Below are 14,599 nucleotides of genomic sequence, written 5' to 3'. Positions count from 1 at the left end.
AATTCTGTTTATCTCTTGGCTTTTCTGAGGGCTAACACAGGGCTTTAAATCAAATTACCACAATTAATGTGGTTTCTAAAATCTGTATAGAAATCTGAACGTACAAGAACTGAAGGTCATGGACCGTTTCTCTCCAATACTGACATTGTACCTATGTGATGGATCATTTCAGAATTAGTGTAGGTCACCTAGATGTGCATGTTCATGGTCTCTTTCACTTCAATTATACAGCATATTTACATTTCATAATGAGGCATAATCTGAATTCTGAAAAAGCTGCTGAAAGTTTGAAAGTACATGTACTATCAAACGTGATTGATTAAAAGATACTTTAACTGTGAAAAAATATCCTGCTTACTATGACACTGCACAGTCCAAGAGCTCTTCCTTAGTACTGAAGTTAAACAGAACTATAATTCCCTGATACTGTAGGTTATATTTACTTATTTTCATGAAGGCAAATTTTCTTGTCCACTAAACTGCCATGCATTATGAAGTTTTAATCATTATGACTCCAATGCCAAGTTTGATGCACAAGGCAAATGACTGATGTGACAAAAGCTGTTCAGTTGGAAGAAATGAAGTCATTTTTCTATTTGGTATTCATTTCTATCCCAGAATTCAATCTGTTTTCAATTTTTTATCCTTTTTACTTCACAAGTAACTACTTTACAAGTGATTTACAATAGATATATGAATTATATACAGATTATTCAGTATTGTGAAAAATTTCTTTGATTATATCTACTGACGTACATCCTGTGGTAATACGGTTTAGAATAGATCCTCAGTACCCCTTGCTTGTCATATAAGAGGCGACTAAATGGGGCAGTCCTTCAGAGACTGCAAAAACCAAGGCCCTGTGTCACAGCCGGTGTAGCACGATAAAGATCCCTCCCTGCTCAAAGGCTGTAAGTGCCGAGCATAGACCTAGATTTTGCTGCCCTTCACTGGCAATGGTGATGTCTCTATATGAGTGAAAAATTCTCGAGCGAGACGTTAAACAATATTCAATCAATCAATACAAAATAAGCAGACTTCAGGAGAACGAGTTGATTATAATAATTCTGCAGTAATTCTATTAACTTTCTGTTAAAAGTAATTATGTGTGAATCAGTATGAAATATTAAGGTACATGTATCAAATTTTCATTGTAAAACAGACACAAAACATTACAATGCGTTAGTAGACAATGAACAAACCTCACAATCGGTACACAGTACAGACAGACAATGATTTAGGTGGATTCAATCAATATAAAATATACCCCCCCTCCTACTTCTTTACCACACTGTACATGTCTATATTTAACCCCTTTAGTGATACACCTGAGATGTGGCCCCTGTTGAATCCACCTACAAAGTGAACTCACTTGTTGACTGTACCCAGAGCTTGCTGTGAGCTGTTTACTACTAAGTGTAGGAAGAATTTGTAGTGAAGAAAGCGTGGAGTTAGTCTGCAAGATATAAAACACAGCTAATCTGTATTAATGAGCTACCCCTACAATGCACACTTTATCTACACATGCATGAATCATAAAAAATTAAAATCCTGCTTATCCATTTATTAATTAACCTGGTGCGTAAAATAAACTACAGTAGTTTATTTTGCTACATGTCCTTGTAAATTGAATAAAATTTTCTCTGGTTATTTGTTATCCCAAGTTGGCCAATGATTTAATCTTTAAAAGCAAAACTTCATGCGGTTCAAATCACTTATCAGATATATATTCAAACAGTGCACATGCAGAATGGTCACAATTAGCAGAATATGAAAACTATTCAGTATTACCTAACCTTTTAATATCCATGTTAAAATTCCACAGAGGTGTGTTTAAACGGACTATAATATACAAATGATAACAAACTTTTGCTACTTATGAAGAAACTATAACACGTTCTGTTTACTAAACACCAAACAGCACGACAAAAACATTATATCAGTAAATCTCCGAGCTGTAAAAGAATGAAGTTCAGATTAACATCACCTAGTTTTTATCTACAGTTGAACTTCAGTATCTCGAATACCACGGATGTGTCAAAGTGATTCGGAAGTCACAACCACTTATTCTTTAACATAGTATTTTACCCTCAATATTTCGAATCCTCGGATATCTCAAAGTTTTTTCTCAGTCCCATCGAGTTCGAGATAACAAGGTTTGACTGTAATTGATAAATACAAGATTTGCTGGACTTCAGTCTTATTGGATTAGTGCATGAATTAATTATGAAGCATGTGCCATGTGGTTTCTATATTTACAATCAACACAACATTACTGCTGATCAAATTTCAAGAAAAATGGAAGTGCATTTGAGTACATTCTAGCGATACTGATGTCGTAAATCATAAGTGCATTATTGTTTCTCAACACACAAGACTGAAGTTTAGAGTTTTAAACTCAATTGATGACATTTAATTATCAGGTGCAACACAATCTCTTGATTTGGCTGTGTATCTTGATTAAGCAATTATGAGTTTATCATATATCACTATATTTTTTCTATATGCATTTGCATTTTCTCAAACTACACAAAAAGTTACATTTTGAAAAATGACAAGTTAACTGCTACCTTAAATTGTTATCTTTGAACTTCTGGTGCTTTTAAGTTACAAGACTAATAGTAATGTCATTGTTTGACTGAAAGTACACTGTGTACTGATGCATACATACATTAGGCTCAAAAATATGTTTGTTTCCTGTTACCAAGGCAAAAAAGTTCCAGGTAGGTAGTTTTTTTTTTTAAATCAATCTTATTTTAGGGGGTTGGTTTATGCAACTTTCCAGAAATGGACCATAAACTAAGAACTAAATAACAAGAGTTGATCTCGCATAGACTATATTACAGTGTCTAAAAGTTAAGAAATCTGACCCTAAACCATTGGTATTTGGTAGAGTGTTGAAGTTCAGTAACCAGGAGGATGTGAATTTGAGACCTGTTTGTGCTATGGCCACGTCAAACCTAAGACATAAACATAAGTAGCAATGGCTGACACATTCTTTAAACTCTCGGCATTTAAAAGTCTTCCGGATATAACCTTAAAAAGGGAGGTCCAGCTTCATGCTGTTGACCATAAATATCCAAGAAAAACTCAATTTACTAAAGGATGTAATCCCTGAGTTCTTATTGTGATGACTGCATTCTTTGAATGTTAATCACATAACTGGGCTAGCTCCCATGCCACTGGGAGCTGTCATTTTGTTTAATTCATAAGCTAGAAATAAAAACGAATCCTGATCCAAAAATGATTGTTTTTCCAGAAATTAGATTTTTAGAAAAAATCCATGTCAGCAGCTTGGAGTCCAAGTAGGTTGAACAACAAGAAACAAACATTTTTTTCCCCTGCCCTTTAGAGTATGATTACTTCTTATTGTATGGTTTGAAATTGAACACATTATTTTGTTCACCATAATTGTCTTTCTTTGTACATATAACTCATTTGAGAATCATATAACCTGGAAACATCAAAAGGTTTGACATCATCGATTCTCCTTCTTGAAAATACTTTCTGAGGAACAGTGCGCAGTAAATGATAAATCTAGTCAAACACTCAATGTAACTTTTTGTTAAGATAAAATATAATAATTAAAATCAAAATAGCTTCCAGCAATGAAAAAGCTTCAGGCCTAAAAAAGTTATTTAGCTTCCTAAAATCAAGAAATTGTGCCGATGGTACAGGACCTGACTATGCCATGTAATAAACAATGAAATTAAAACATTTCAGATATCTGGTATATAACTAGATGTATAAGAAACAATATTTCAAAACTGAATGTTAATGTGCAAACCAAACACAAGATAATGCGCATACCAGTACCCAAAACAATAAGATCATGAGCATACCTCTTTCGTCAGAGTTAAGCGACTTTTGGGTTTGTTGTACATAACTGACAACAATTTGATACTATAACTCGGAATTCCACACGAACTTTCACTCTACTATAAAGGCCATGATACATTTTTCTTTGAAATGTTTCAGAACAACTTGAAAAATACATGTTTTCAACCATCGGTGCCCTTGGTTGCATAGGTTGCCGCCATTTTGAAACATAGGAAGCTGCACATGCGCAATGATACCGGAACTTGACTATTAGAGGAAATTCGGCATCAAGGTATCCCCCTTGTGGACCTGAACCCCCCAGCCCTGGATTGTGGAAGCTTGATGAATCTAACTTATTCAGAAACGAAACTGTATCTATTAACTTAGTGAAATGTCTACATTTGATCCTAAAGGTAGGGTTATCTTTGTGTAGAAGGGAAATGCCGGTAAGATTTATCTGATGATATCGAGAGGTACTGCAGCTGTTTCAAAAGTCAAAATATGTCAATAAGTTTGAAGATAAATATAGCTTTTTAGTAAAAATTCTTTATGTATACATGAAGTGTGCAATGAGGGCATATGTTGAATATAAAGCGAAAAATTTTGGATTTAATGATAATAAATTCAATGCCCCTGGGGTAGAGAAAGGGCAACGCCCACATTTGCTTTAAAGTGTTTATCTACTCAATTTCAATGTTAGGAGTTTGTATGCTGTATTTCAAGTTCTAAGTATTAGCAGATGTTGTTTTTAAAGTATCCCCAAACATAAACAAGGTCAGTCACCAATTGTCTGCATGCAGTCCTTTTTTAAAAAATTAAACATTTCAGATTTACATTGAATTTTTTTTTAACTTTAGAGCACCCCCATGTACGATATAATCCTCTGATGGATGAGTGGGTAACTGTGTCCCCTCACCGCATGAAGAGGCCCTGGAAGGGACAGGTGGAGAAACAGGAGGAGGAGAAGATCCCACGTTATGATCCCAAAAACTCGCTTTGTCCTGGAAACACAAGGTCCAGCGGAAAAGTAGAGTAACTGTTCACTTCTACTTGTTATAATGTGTGTGGGATTGAATAAATCTCATTGATATTAACGTTATCATTAAGTCAGTGATAATTTGTAAAGATTTTGAGATGAATTGAATGCCATGTAATATCTTCTGATAATAATTTGATAGAGGTACAGATGAATGTTTGTTAGTCCGTTTTATCGAATTTCATTTACCAGCATTAAAAATAATAATTAGTTTTCTGATATTGAACAAAATATTAAAATCTCAATTTGCTTTTAAAAATATTCATACATATTTAATTTTATTTATCAGTTCCATTTATAGCTTCTTTCTGTTGTCCTATTTAAAATGTTTCTAACATTTATTGTGTTTTTTTCTTCAGGTAAATCCAAATTACGAAGGCACATTCTTGTTTGACAATGATTTCCCTGCACTTCTTAAAGATGGACCCTCACCACGTAAAAACTTACATCAATCATGTCAATTAATTCTGCAATAAATCAAATAGTTGTTATTCATTAATTTTATTTAAACAATATTTATTATCATAAGTATGCACTCCATAAATATGTACATTAGTAAATTAGGAGTATAAAGTTTGATAATTCTTTTCATGTTAAGATTAGCTGCATGGTCTCTCACATTGTGGGTTGTTGTATTTATGGAATATACACAGTCATGATTTTAATTTCTAGCACAGAGCTCGGAGCCTCTGTTTCAGTCGGCACCCGCTTATGGTACATGTCAGGTGATGTGTTTTCACCCCCGGTCTGACCTCACTCTACCGTTAATGTCTCAGTCTGAAGTAAGGGAAGTAATCAACAAGTGGGCAGAAATTAACACCGACCTCGGAAAGAAACACACATGGGTTCAGGTGTGTGAGCGCTTTGTCTTCAGGTTTTTTTGTGGAGATCTTGTAACTTAATGAGGTACTGTAAATGTATTGTATCTGGAATTTTACGACATTTAGTGGAAATTCAGATTTTGCTAGTTTAGCTTGAACCCGATTTAAAAGGTTTTTTCTGCAACTATACATAAGTCAATCCATAAACATTATGCAGTGTATTTGATATAGCGAAGTTCTCTCCCACCAAAGGTACTGAAAAGAATATGCTGCCAAATATAATACATTTACAGTGTTAGCTAGATGTGTGAATATAATACATTTACAGTATTAGGTAGATGTGTGAATATAATACATTTACAGTATTAGCAAGATGTGTGAATATAATACATTTTCAGTATTAGGTAGATGTGTGAATATAATACATTTACAGTGTTAGCAAGATGTGTGAATATAATACATTTACAGTATTAGGTAGATGTGTGAATATAATACATTTACAGTGTTAGCAAGATGTGTGAATATAATACATTTTCAGTATTAGGTAGATGTGTGAATATAATACATTTACAGTGTTAGCAAGATGTGTGAATATAATACATTTACAGTATTAGGTAGATGGGTGAATATAATACATTTACAGTGTTAGCTAGATGTGTGAATATAATACATTTACAGTGTTAGCTAGATGTGTGAATATAATACATTTACAGTATTAGGTAGATGTGTGAATATAATACATTTACAGTATTAGGTATATGTGTGAATATAATACATTTACAGTATTAGGTAGATGTGTGAATATAATACATTTACAGTGTTAGCTAGATGTGTGAATATAATACATTTACAGTATTAGGTAGATGTGTGAATATAATACATTTACAGTATTAGGTAGATGTGTGAATATAATACATTTACAGTATTAGGTAGATGGGTGAATATAATACATTTACAGTATTAGGTAGATGTGTGAATATAATACATTTACAGTATTAGGTAGATGTGTGAATATGCCAATTTGAGCTAATGTAACTAATTTTTGAGTCATTTGATGAAAGATGCATATCTTATTATTTCATGTGATTTTTTTTTTAGATTTTGGATAGAATTTTGACCATTTGACACGTTTCTTGTTTTTCTGTCTGTTCATTTTACTGTCACTTGTTCTGTTAGAAGCTAAACCACGCAAGCAGGATGTGATGTTTTTAACATGAAAAAGAGATTTGTTCGACAAACATCTGATGTGATATTATTTTTACTGTTCATTCAGATCTTTGAGAATAAAGGAAACGTCATGGGTTGTTCTAATCCGCATCCTCACTGTCAGGTAAGTTCAAACAGATTAATGAAATTAAGGGTAATGACATACAGCCAATGTTTTCACTTAATTGTGAAAATGAAATGAATGATAAAATCTGTTTTTGAAGAAAAATTCAAATTAAGTAATAAAGTTTGTTTTCAAATTCATGTACACCATTACGAATTGCACCTCATTAACCATGAAATCAGAAATGCTATAATTTTTTTCAAACTCAAACACTGAATGTGGATGTTTCCGTGTGTTGTTAAATAAGTGTATTTCTGTTACAAACCATACGCATAGGGTTTAATTATGCGATGTCAGTATCATTAACTAATAAATTGCTTAATTATGGTAATAGTGTGCATGGGAGTAATCTGCACAAAAATTTTGTAATCATGAAGTTAGGGTAAATAACCCCACACACGTGAATTTCCACATTTGCAGCATTTGATTCCATGAAAATAATTTTGTGATGAACTGATTATGCAGCAATTGTCTTGCCTTTTTTGTGCCAGGTTTGGGCAAGTTCTTATCTTCCAAATGACCCAGCTAAAAAACACAGAACCCAGAAAGAATACTACGACAAACACGGAGTCCCTCTGTTGGTGGACTACGTCAGACAGGAAGTTCAGAAAAAGGTGACCCTCTCAATATTTACAATACTGCCATTAAATCAAAATATTCACATTTACCCAAGTTTTTTCAGAAGTTGACATTTGTTGTTTTAATTTTAAAATTTTGTTTCTCAATAAAAGTTCTTTCTTTTTTCTTGTAAAACTCTGTATTCTACAAATATATAGATACATGGAATGAATATCTAGGTTTTTTGTGTCATGGGGATACATTAACAGTGGAAGCATGCAAGATAATTTCTTCTGGAGCTGTTTTATTGATTGGGTAGATTACTCCATTCTTCCATCCAATACATACCTCCATGATGCAATCAATTCTTTATTCTCCTTACCAATAGTACAAAGGTATTGAGAAAATACATATATACAATACAATATACAAGACAAATATACAATATGATGTGTTCACAATATATACAAATGTACAAACTGCAGCAATATAAACAAAGTCATTATAGAGGGGACAGGGTATGATGGATAGCTTTTAAGAATTTACTGAATTTTCTTAACATGACAATATTGTCAGTATTAAAAATAGATTTTGTTGTTAATACATTTGGTGGCGACCTTTTTCTCCATTTGATACATTGATTTCTAATTCTAGCAAATCTACTACATTTAAACAAATAATAGTATTCATCACCAATTTCATTGTCATTACACAAGGTACATTTTCTTTGGGATCTTTCTATGCCGTACCATCTGCCAACTTCAATAGGTAATCGATTATTACATGTACGAAATCTACACAAAGCTATTCTGTCAGAAGGAGCAAGTATACAATTATTCCTTAATTACTCAACAACAGATAGATATTTTGATAGGCTGTTTGGTTTCTCCGGGAGAGGATAATTATTTGAAATTACATATCTGACAATATGGTGACCTCTATGTTTGTTTTTTCCAGGAGAGGATAGTTCTACAGAATGACCACTGGGTGTGGCTGGTCCCGTATTGGGCTGTCTGGCCGTATGAGACCATGCTGCTGCCCAAACGACACGTTTTACGTATTGAAGATCTCAATTCAGACGAGAGGGAAGGTGAGATTTCTATCATGGTGTCGGGATCTACTGTCCAAAAACACATTAAACTGGACACACAAATTGTTAAAGTTACATCCATTTTTGCATTCCTTGTAAAGCACAGCAAAGAAAATTTCACAAAAGCACTCACATTCATGTCATGGTATTCTCAAACAATGATGCTAACAAATATTTTTAATTCTAAACTATAAGCATGATAAAGCAGTATTTGAATTTTACTATGACTATGAACTATTAGTCTATAAACCTTTGGACACCATTATTTTCCATCTACATTGTTTTGTAATGATTTTTTAGTCTCTCAGAACTGTGGCTTTCTGGGTGAGGAGGGGGAGTGTATCCCCAGATTGTTCCTAGAGAGCTAGTCCTTCAGCTGCTTAGTAATCAGAGTTAACAAATGCTATTCTTTTGTATCCAGTGTTGCTATGCTCTGTCTTATATGACCTCAATCAAAACCCCTCGCCCTTCACTACATCTTAATCGTAAAAATGTTCGTGAAAAGGGCCACAGTTCCGCAAATGTACTGAAATCTTGTGCAATATACATTGGCGCCCTCAGGTGAGAACCCTACTAAGACCTGATAATTTGTCTGTTAAACTGTCCATAATTGTATATTGTTGTTTCAGCTTTAGCAGACATCATGAGAAAACTTTTGACGAAGTATGACAACCTGTTCGAGGTTTCCTTTCCCTATTCTATGGGATGGCATGGTAGGTGAAGCACTTCAGTGACAGAGATTATTTCAGAAGAACACGTCTCACTCAGAATAAAATTTAACAACAGTGTAAAAAAAAAATACATGATACAAAAGTACTTTAATGATTGGACAATATTTTTACATCATCATCTTTTTACAAATGTATTTTAGGAAATATACACTCTACAGATTTTTTTGTCAATATAAAAACATATCAAAGTAAATATATGATCTAATTATCATAAACATGAATATTTACATTTGTTGATGGCAATTGTACGATATTGCACGATTGACCCTATATATATTTTGTATATCCTCATACACAAGGCATGAATCACAATATCATACTAAAGAGGGGTGCACTGTTGACATTTCTGAAAATTTACAAAGATTAATTATGTAGATCTTAATGGGCCATTAATTCTTAATGCAGAAGAAACATAGAAACAGTATAAAAGGTAAATATGAACAAGTCAGCTTTTCTGATTAAAGTTTGAACCTGGTTTGTGTGTTAATTTTTCACATTTAATTTTCAACTTTTTCTTAAGAATTACCAAGTCAAATTTGACATATCAATTGAAATGAAGGGCTACATGTCAAAGGTCATCGTCAGAACCCACAGGTTTACTCGAATGCAGTGTTACGGAGAGAAGACTTGTGGGTTCCGAAGATGGTCAAAGGTAGATTTTTAAGAAATAGTCAAGGATATAGGATGGGTACAGGAAAGCTACAACTTGCATGAAAGACTGTTCATAATGGAGATGTAAGATTGTCCAATAGCAATGCAAGGGCCATGCCACAATAGGGTTTTACATTTTACATGTATACACAAATTCTATACAGGTAATACAGACCATATAGTTTATTATTTTATCATTTTTTGTTTTGTCTTACAAGTTCATGTTTAGATTTTTAAGTGAAATTCAAAGGATATTTTTGAGTCATACATTGGTGGTGGTGGTGGGGGGGGGGGGTTGATAACAAGCAATGAAACATGAAAGGTGTATTACTGACGAAACACTGATAATTCTAAATATAGAGGGGGGTAATTTTATTTTACTCAAGTTTCTGATTTGAACTTCAAATGTGCGAAATTGATGTGTGAACATCATCAGTAGTATACATGTAGATTCAATGTTTTTCCGGGTAAAGGCAGGTCCATTATGGGGAGTGAAAATTCTTCACAGGTCCTGTAAAATATACAACGCGAAACTCAAGAGTGCAATATGTCAAAATGATAAGCAAACATAGAATTGTACCTTATTACTCCCATCGACAGAATGTAGAAATAATCATGCCTCAGGTGTCCTATAGTAATCACCCTGTCTGTTTGTTCATCAGGTGTCCTATAGTAATCACCCTGTCTGTTTGTTCATCAGGTGTCCTATAGTAATCACCCTGTCTGTTTGTTCATCAGGTGTCCTATAGTAATCACCCTGTCTGTTTGTTCATCAGGTGTCCTATAGTAATCACCCTGTCTGTTTGTTCATCAGGTGTCCTTTAGTAATCACACTGTCCGTCCGTCCATCCGTCTGTTTGTTCATCAGCACTTTCTATGTCACACAGTAACTTTTAAAAGTTTCCTTTTTCACGAGTTGTTGGATTAGACAAAGGAGGACTTTTTGAATTTCAGATTTATTGCAGGGCCCTTAAGACCTTCAACTTGTCAGGTTTCTAGTTGGTTTCAATTTGATAAACACCTCACATGACCATTGTTCAAGGGGTTTATCATATTATAATCAGAAGTAAAAAATTTATTGCTTAGGGAGGCAATGTGATTGTAGGCATCTTCCATTGTAGAATGGGTGATATAGTACATATACTTATTATCATTAATAGGTGCTCCAACAGGGGAGTATCTTCAACAGGACAACAGCCACTGGCAGCTCCACGCTCTGTACTTCCCCCCTCTGCTGAGGTCTGCAACAGTGAAGAAATTCATGGTGGGCTACGAGATGCTGGCGCAATCTCAGCGAGATTTAACAGCTGAACAGGTGAGAGGGTTGTTTTACATCATTATATATAATCTGTCATATCTTGTACACCTGTCAATATAACTGTGTGTGTATATGTTCATTATTAACTCACCAGATAAAGGCTAGTGTAATAGCTATTACCATCACTTGTGTCCATTTTCCGTATGTCAATGACAACAGAAAACTTTCTCATTTTTAATTTTTCACTCAAGAACAGCTGAAGACACTACAGTAAAACATGGTTACAGTGAACACATTTATAATGAATTCACGCTTACAGTAAAACAAGGTTACAGTGAACACATTTATAATGAATTCACACTTACAGTAAAACAAGGTTACAGTGAACACGTTTATAATGAATTCACGCTTACAGTAAAACACAGTTACAGTGAACACGTTTATAATGAATTCACACTTACAGTAAAACACGTTTATAATGAATTCACACTTACAGTAAAACACGGTTACAGTGAACACGTCTATAATGAATTCACGCTTACAGTAAAACACGTTTATAATGAATTCACACTTACAGTAAAACACGGTTACAGTGAACACGTTTATAATGAATTCACACTTACAGTAAAACACGTTTATAATGAATTCACACTTACAGTAAAACACGGTTACAGTGAACACGTCTATAATGAATTCACACTTACAGTAAAACACGTCTATAATGAATTCACGCTTACAGTAAAACACGGTTACAGTGAACATGTTTATAATGAATTCACACTTACAGTAAAACATGTTCATAATAAATTCACACTTACAGTAAAACACGGTTACAGTGAACACGTCTATAATGAATTCACGCTTACAGTAAAACATGGTTACAGTGAACACACTTATAATGAATTCACACTTACAGTAAAACACGGTTACAGTGAACACGTCTATAATGAATTCACGCTTACAGTAAAACATGGTTACAGTGAACACACTTATAATGAATTCACACTTACAGTAAAACAAGGTTACAGTGAATACGTTTATAATGAATTCACGCTTACAGTAAAACACAGTTACAGTGAATACGTTTATAATGAATTCACGCTTACAGTAAAACACGGTTACAGTAAACACACTTATAATGAATTCACACTTACAGTAAAACACGGTTACAGTGAACACGTTTATAATGAATTCACGGTTACAGTAAAACAAGGTTACAGTGAATACGTTTATAATGAATTCACGCTTACAGTAAAACAAGGTTACAGTGAACACGTTTATAATGAATTCACGGTTACAGTAAAACAAAGTTACAGTGAACACATTTATAATGAATTCACGCTTACAGTAAAACACAGTTACAGTGAACACGTTTATAATGAATTCATGCTTACAGTAAAACAAGGTTACAGTGAACACGTTTATAATGAATTCACGCTTACAGTAAAACAAAGTTACAGTGTTCAACCCCAGCACTTTGTTATAGGTATATTTGACTGTACTTGAAACACACATTCTAGTGATACATGTGTGAGATCAGTTCCATCATGTAAACCATGGTTTTGATTGGTAGAGACAAAATAAACATCAATACTCTCAAGAGAATGTTCTCCAAAAGGACTGTTTGCCGAGTCACAATGCCTGATGTATCTCTAGTGATTCCACAGAGGAGTCACCACTATTTAATTAACTTATTGGAATTTCAATATAGCCTCCATGGATTCTGATAAGTAGATATAATATCAACTTGTTCACTAGAACAGCTATTTGCCAAGTTAATATAGGTAGGTTAACAGATAGAAATGTTGCGATAGTGGACTAAGAAAACTTTTTACTTTTAGAGCGGTCTGAATTCCAATGTGACTGTTATGGCTGTTAATTGGTTGAGACAAATTCAACTTTTTCAAAGAACTACTGCACACTAAGCTTTCTTTTCAATTAAATGACTATCATGTTATTATATACAGGCGAGTGTCTCATGCCCAGGGGAGCCTCTTATTTGTATGATGATAATCTAGGCAAGACAATACATGTAGCTTCCTTTCCTGACATAGTGGAGATTCAAATTTGTTAAAAGCATGCCCCATGGGTTTAGGTTGGGACCACAATAAGGGATCAAAGATTTATATGCGAATATACAGGGAAGATCTTTAAATAATCTTCTCAAGGAACATTGGTCCAGAAAAGTTCAAATTTACATGGTAGCTTCATGTTTGTAAAAATCATGACCCTTGAGGTGGGTTGGGGCCACAATAGGGGATCAAAGTTTTACATGCAAATAAATGTATGGAAAATCTTTAAATATGGACCAAGATGGCTCAGGTGAGCAATGTGGCCCATGGGTCTCTTGTTCCATTTGCGTTCTTAAAGGAAGTCAGCTATGATGAATTACTCCTCTTTCATATTTCAACAAATGCGAAGTATGTGTATTTTGTATGTATTTGAGGGTCAAACTCGGGTCACATTGGTGAGAAGAGAGTGTATGTATTTTTAAAAGTATACAACCCTCGCAAGTCCTTTGTTATTTATAAGTGGTATTGTAGTCTTGTTTGTTTCATACATGAATTGACAGAAAATTCAGAAAAAATTGATAAAATACTTTCCTTTGAATTTCCTGCAGGCTGCTGAGAAGCTGAACAGTTTACCAGACGTGCATTATAAATTCCAGACTTCGTAGCCTCACGTAGGAACTTAATGCTCTGTAGTGCCAAATGATCCAAGGGGTCCCAGCTGTGTTCTTTAGGGGGAATTATCAATAAAATCTGTTTCATGTTTTCTGCCTTTTCTTATGTTATTCACATTTGATTAGACTTGCTCAAGTCTCTATGTTGTTTTTATTACTTTATCATTTCGTTCAAATTTTTCTGTGTTTCAGAAGTCTAAATATTTGCTCTCTACCATACTTAATATCACCAAACATAGAGACTTGTAAACCCTGCACAGGGCTTATCAGCCTCCTAATTAAATCTGTCATCATGTATCCCTCTGTAGGGTGTTTTATGACCTTTCCCCAAATCAAAATATTTTAGTTTAGCTGTTGCATTCCTAGTGTTTCCATATGGTCAATTCACATGGCAGTTTCTACACTGTGAAAGTTTTTCAGTTTTATTAGGTCACCTTAGTAAACTCGGGTGACCTATTGCAACTGCTCTGCGTCCATTGTGCGTTAACAATTCTTGATAACTACCATTCCAATTCTTTCCAAATTTGGTATGAAGCATCCTTGGGACAAGGGGGACATGAATTGTAATTTTCAGGACTCCTACACCCCTGGGGCCTTAGGGCAGGGCAAAAATTGGCCAATT

General features: G+C 34.1%; 2 protein-coding genes across 8 annotated transcripts in view; one reads left to right on the top strand and one right to left on the bottom strand.

Annotated features, from left to right (window-relative positions):
- The window catches only part of LOC125650193 (leucine-rich repeat-containing protein 49-like), a 59,703-nt gene extending 55,636 nt beyond the window's left edge, over positions 1-4,067 (bottom strand). For 2 of the 7 annotated variants that reach the window (XM_056166998.1, XM_056166999.1), the window contains exons 1-2: positions 3,843-4,040; positions 1,373-1,456 (exon numbers count right to left, since the gene is read on the bottom strand). In XM_056166998.1, the coding sequence (XP_056022973.1) occupies positions 1,373-1,456; positions 3,843-3,884 (126 nt within the window). In that variant the 5' untranslated portion in view covers positions 3,885-4,040. Of the gene's footprint in view, positions 1-1,372; positions 1,457-3,842 lie in introns of all 7 variants that reach the window. The other 5 variants (XM_056166993.1, XM_056166996.1, XM_048878249.2 and 2 more) reach the window with 4 other exon arrangements.
- Positions 3,979-14,068, top strand: LOC125650202 (galactose-1-phosphate uridylyltransferase-like). Its single transcript, XM_048878264.2, has 10 exons — positions 3,979-4,232; positions 4,677-4,846; positions 5,215-5,290; positions 5,528-5,706; positions 6,950-7,006; positions 7,498-7,620; positions 8,522-8,654; positions 9,284-9,367; positions 11,197-11,351; positions 13,915-14,068. Exons 1-10 carry the CDS (start codon positions 4,211-4,213, stop codon positions 13,969-13,971), a joined length of 1,056 nt encoding a protein of 351 aa, XP_048734221.1. The 5' UTR covers positions 3,979-4,210; the 3' UTR covers positions 13,972-14,068.
- Positions 14,069-14,599: the final 531 nt, after the last annotated feature.

The sequence above is a fragment of the Ostrea edulis genome, chromosome 5 (assembly GCF_947568905.1).
Source record: "Ostrea edulis chromosome 5, xbOstEdul1.1, whole genome shotgun sequence".
Classification (NCBI taxonomy): Eukaryota; Metazoa; Mollusca; class Bivalvia; order Ostreida; family Ostreidae; genus Ostrea; species Ostrea edulis.
Note: the sequence above shows the minus strand (reverse complement) of the source record. Positions and strands in the feature narration are given on the sequence as shown.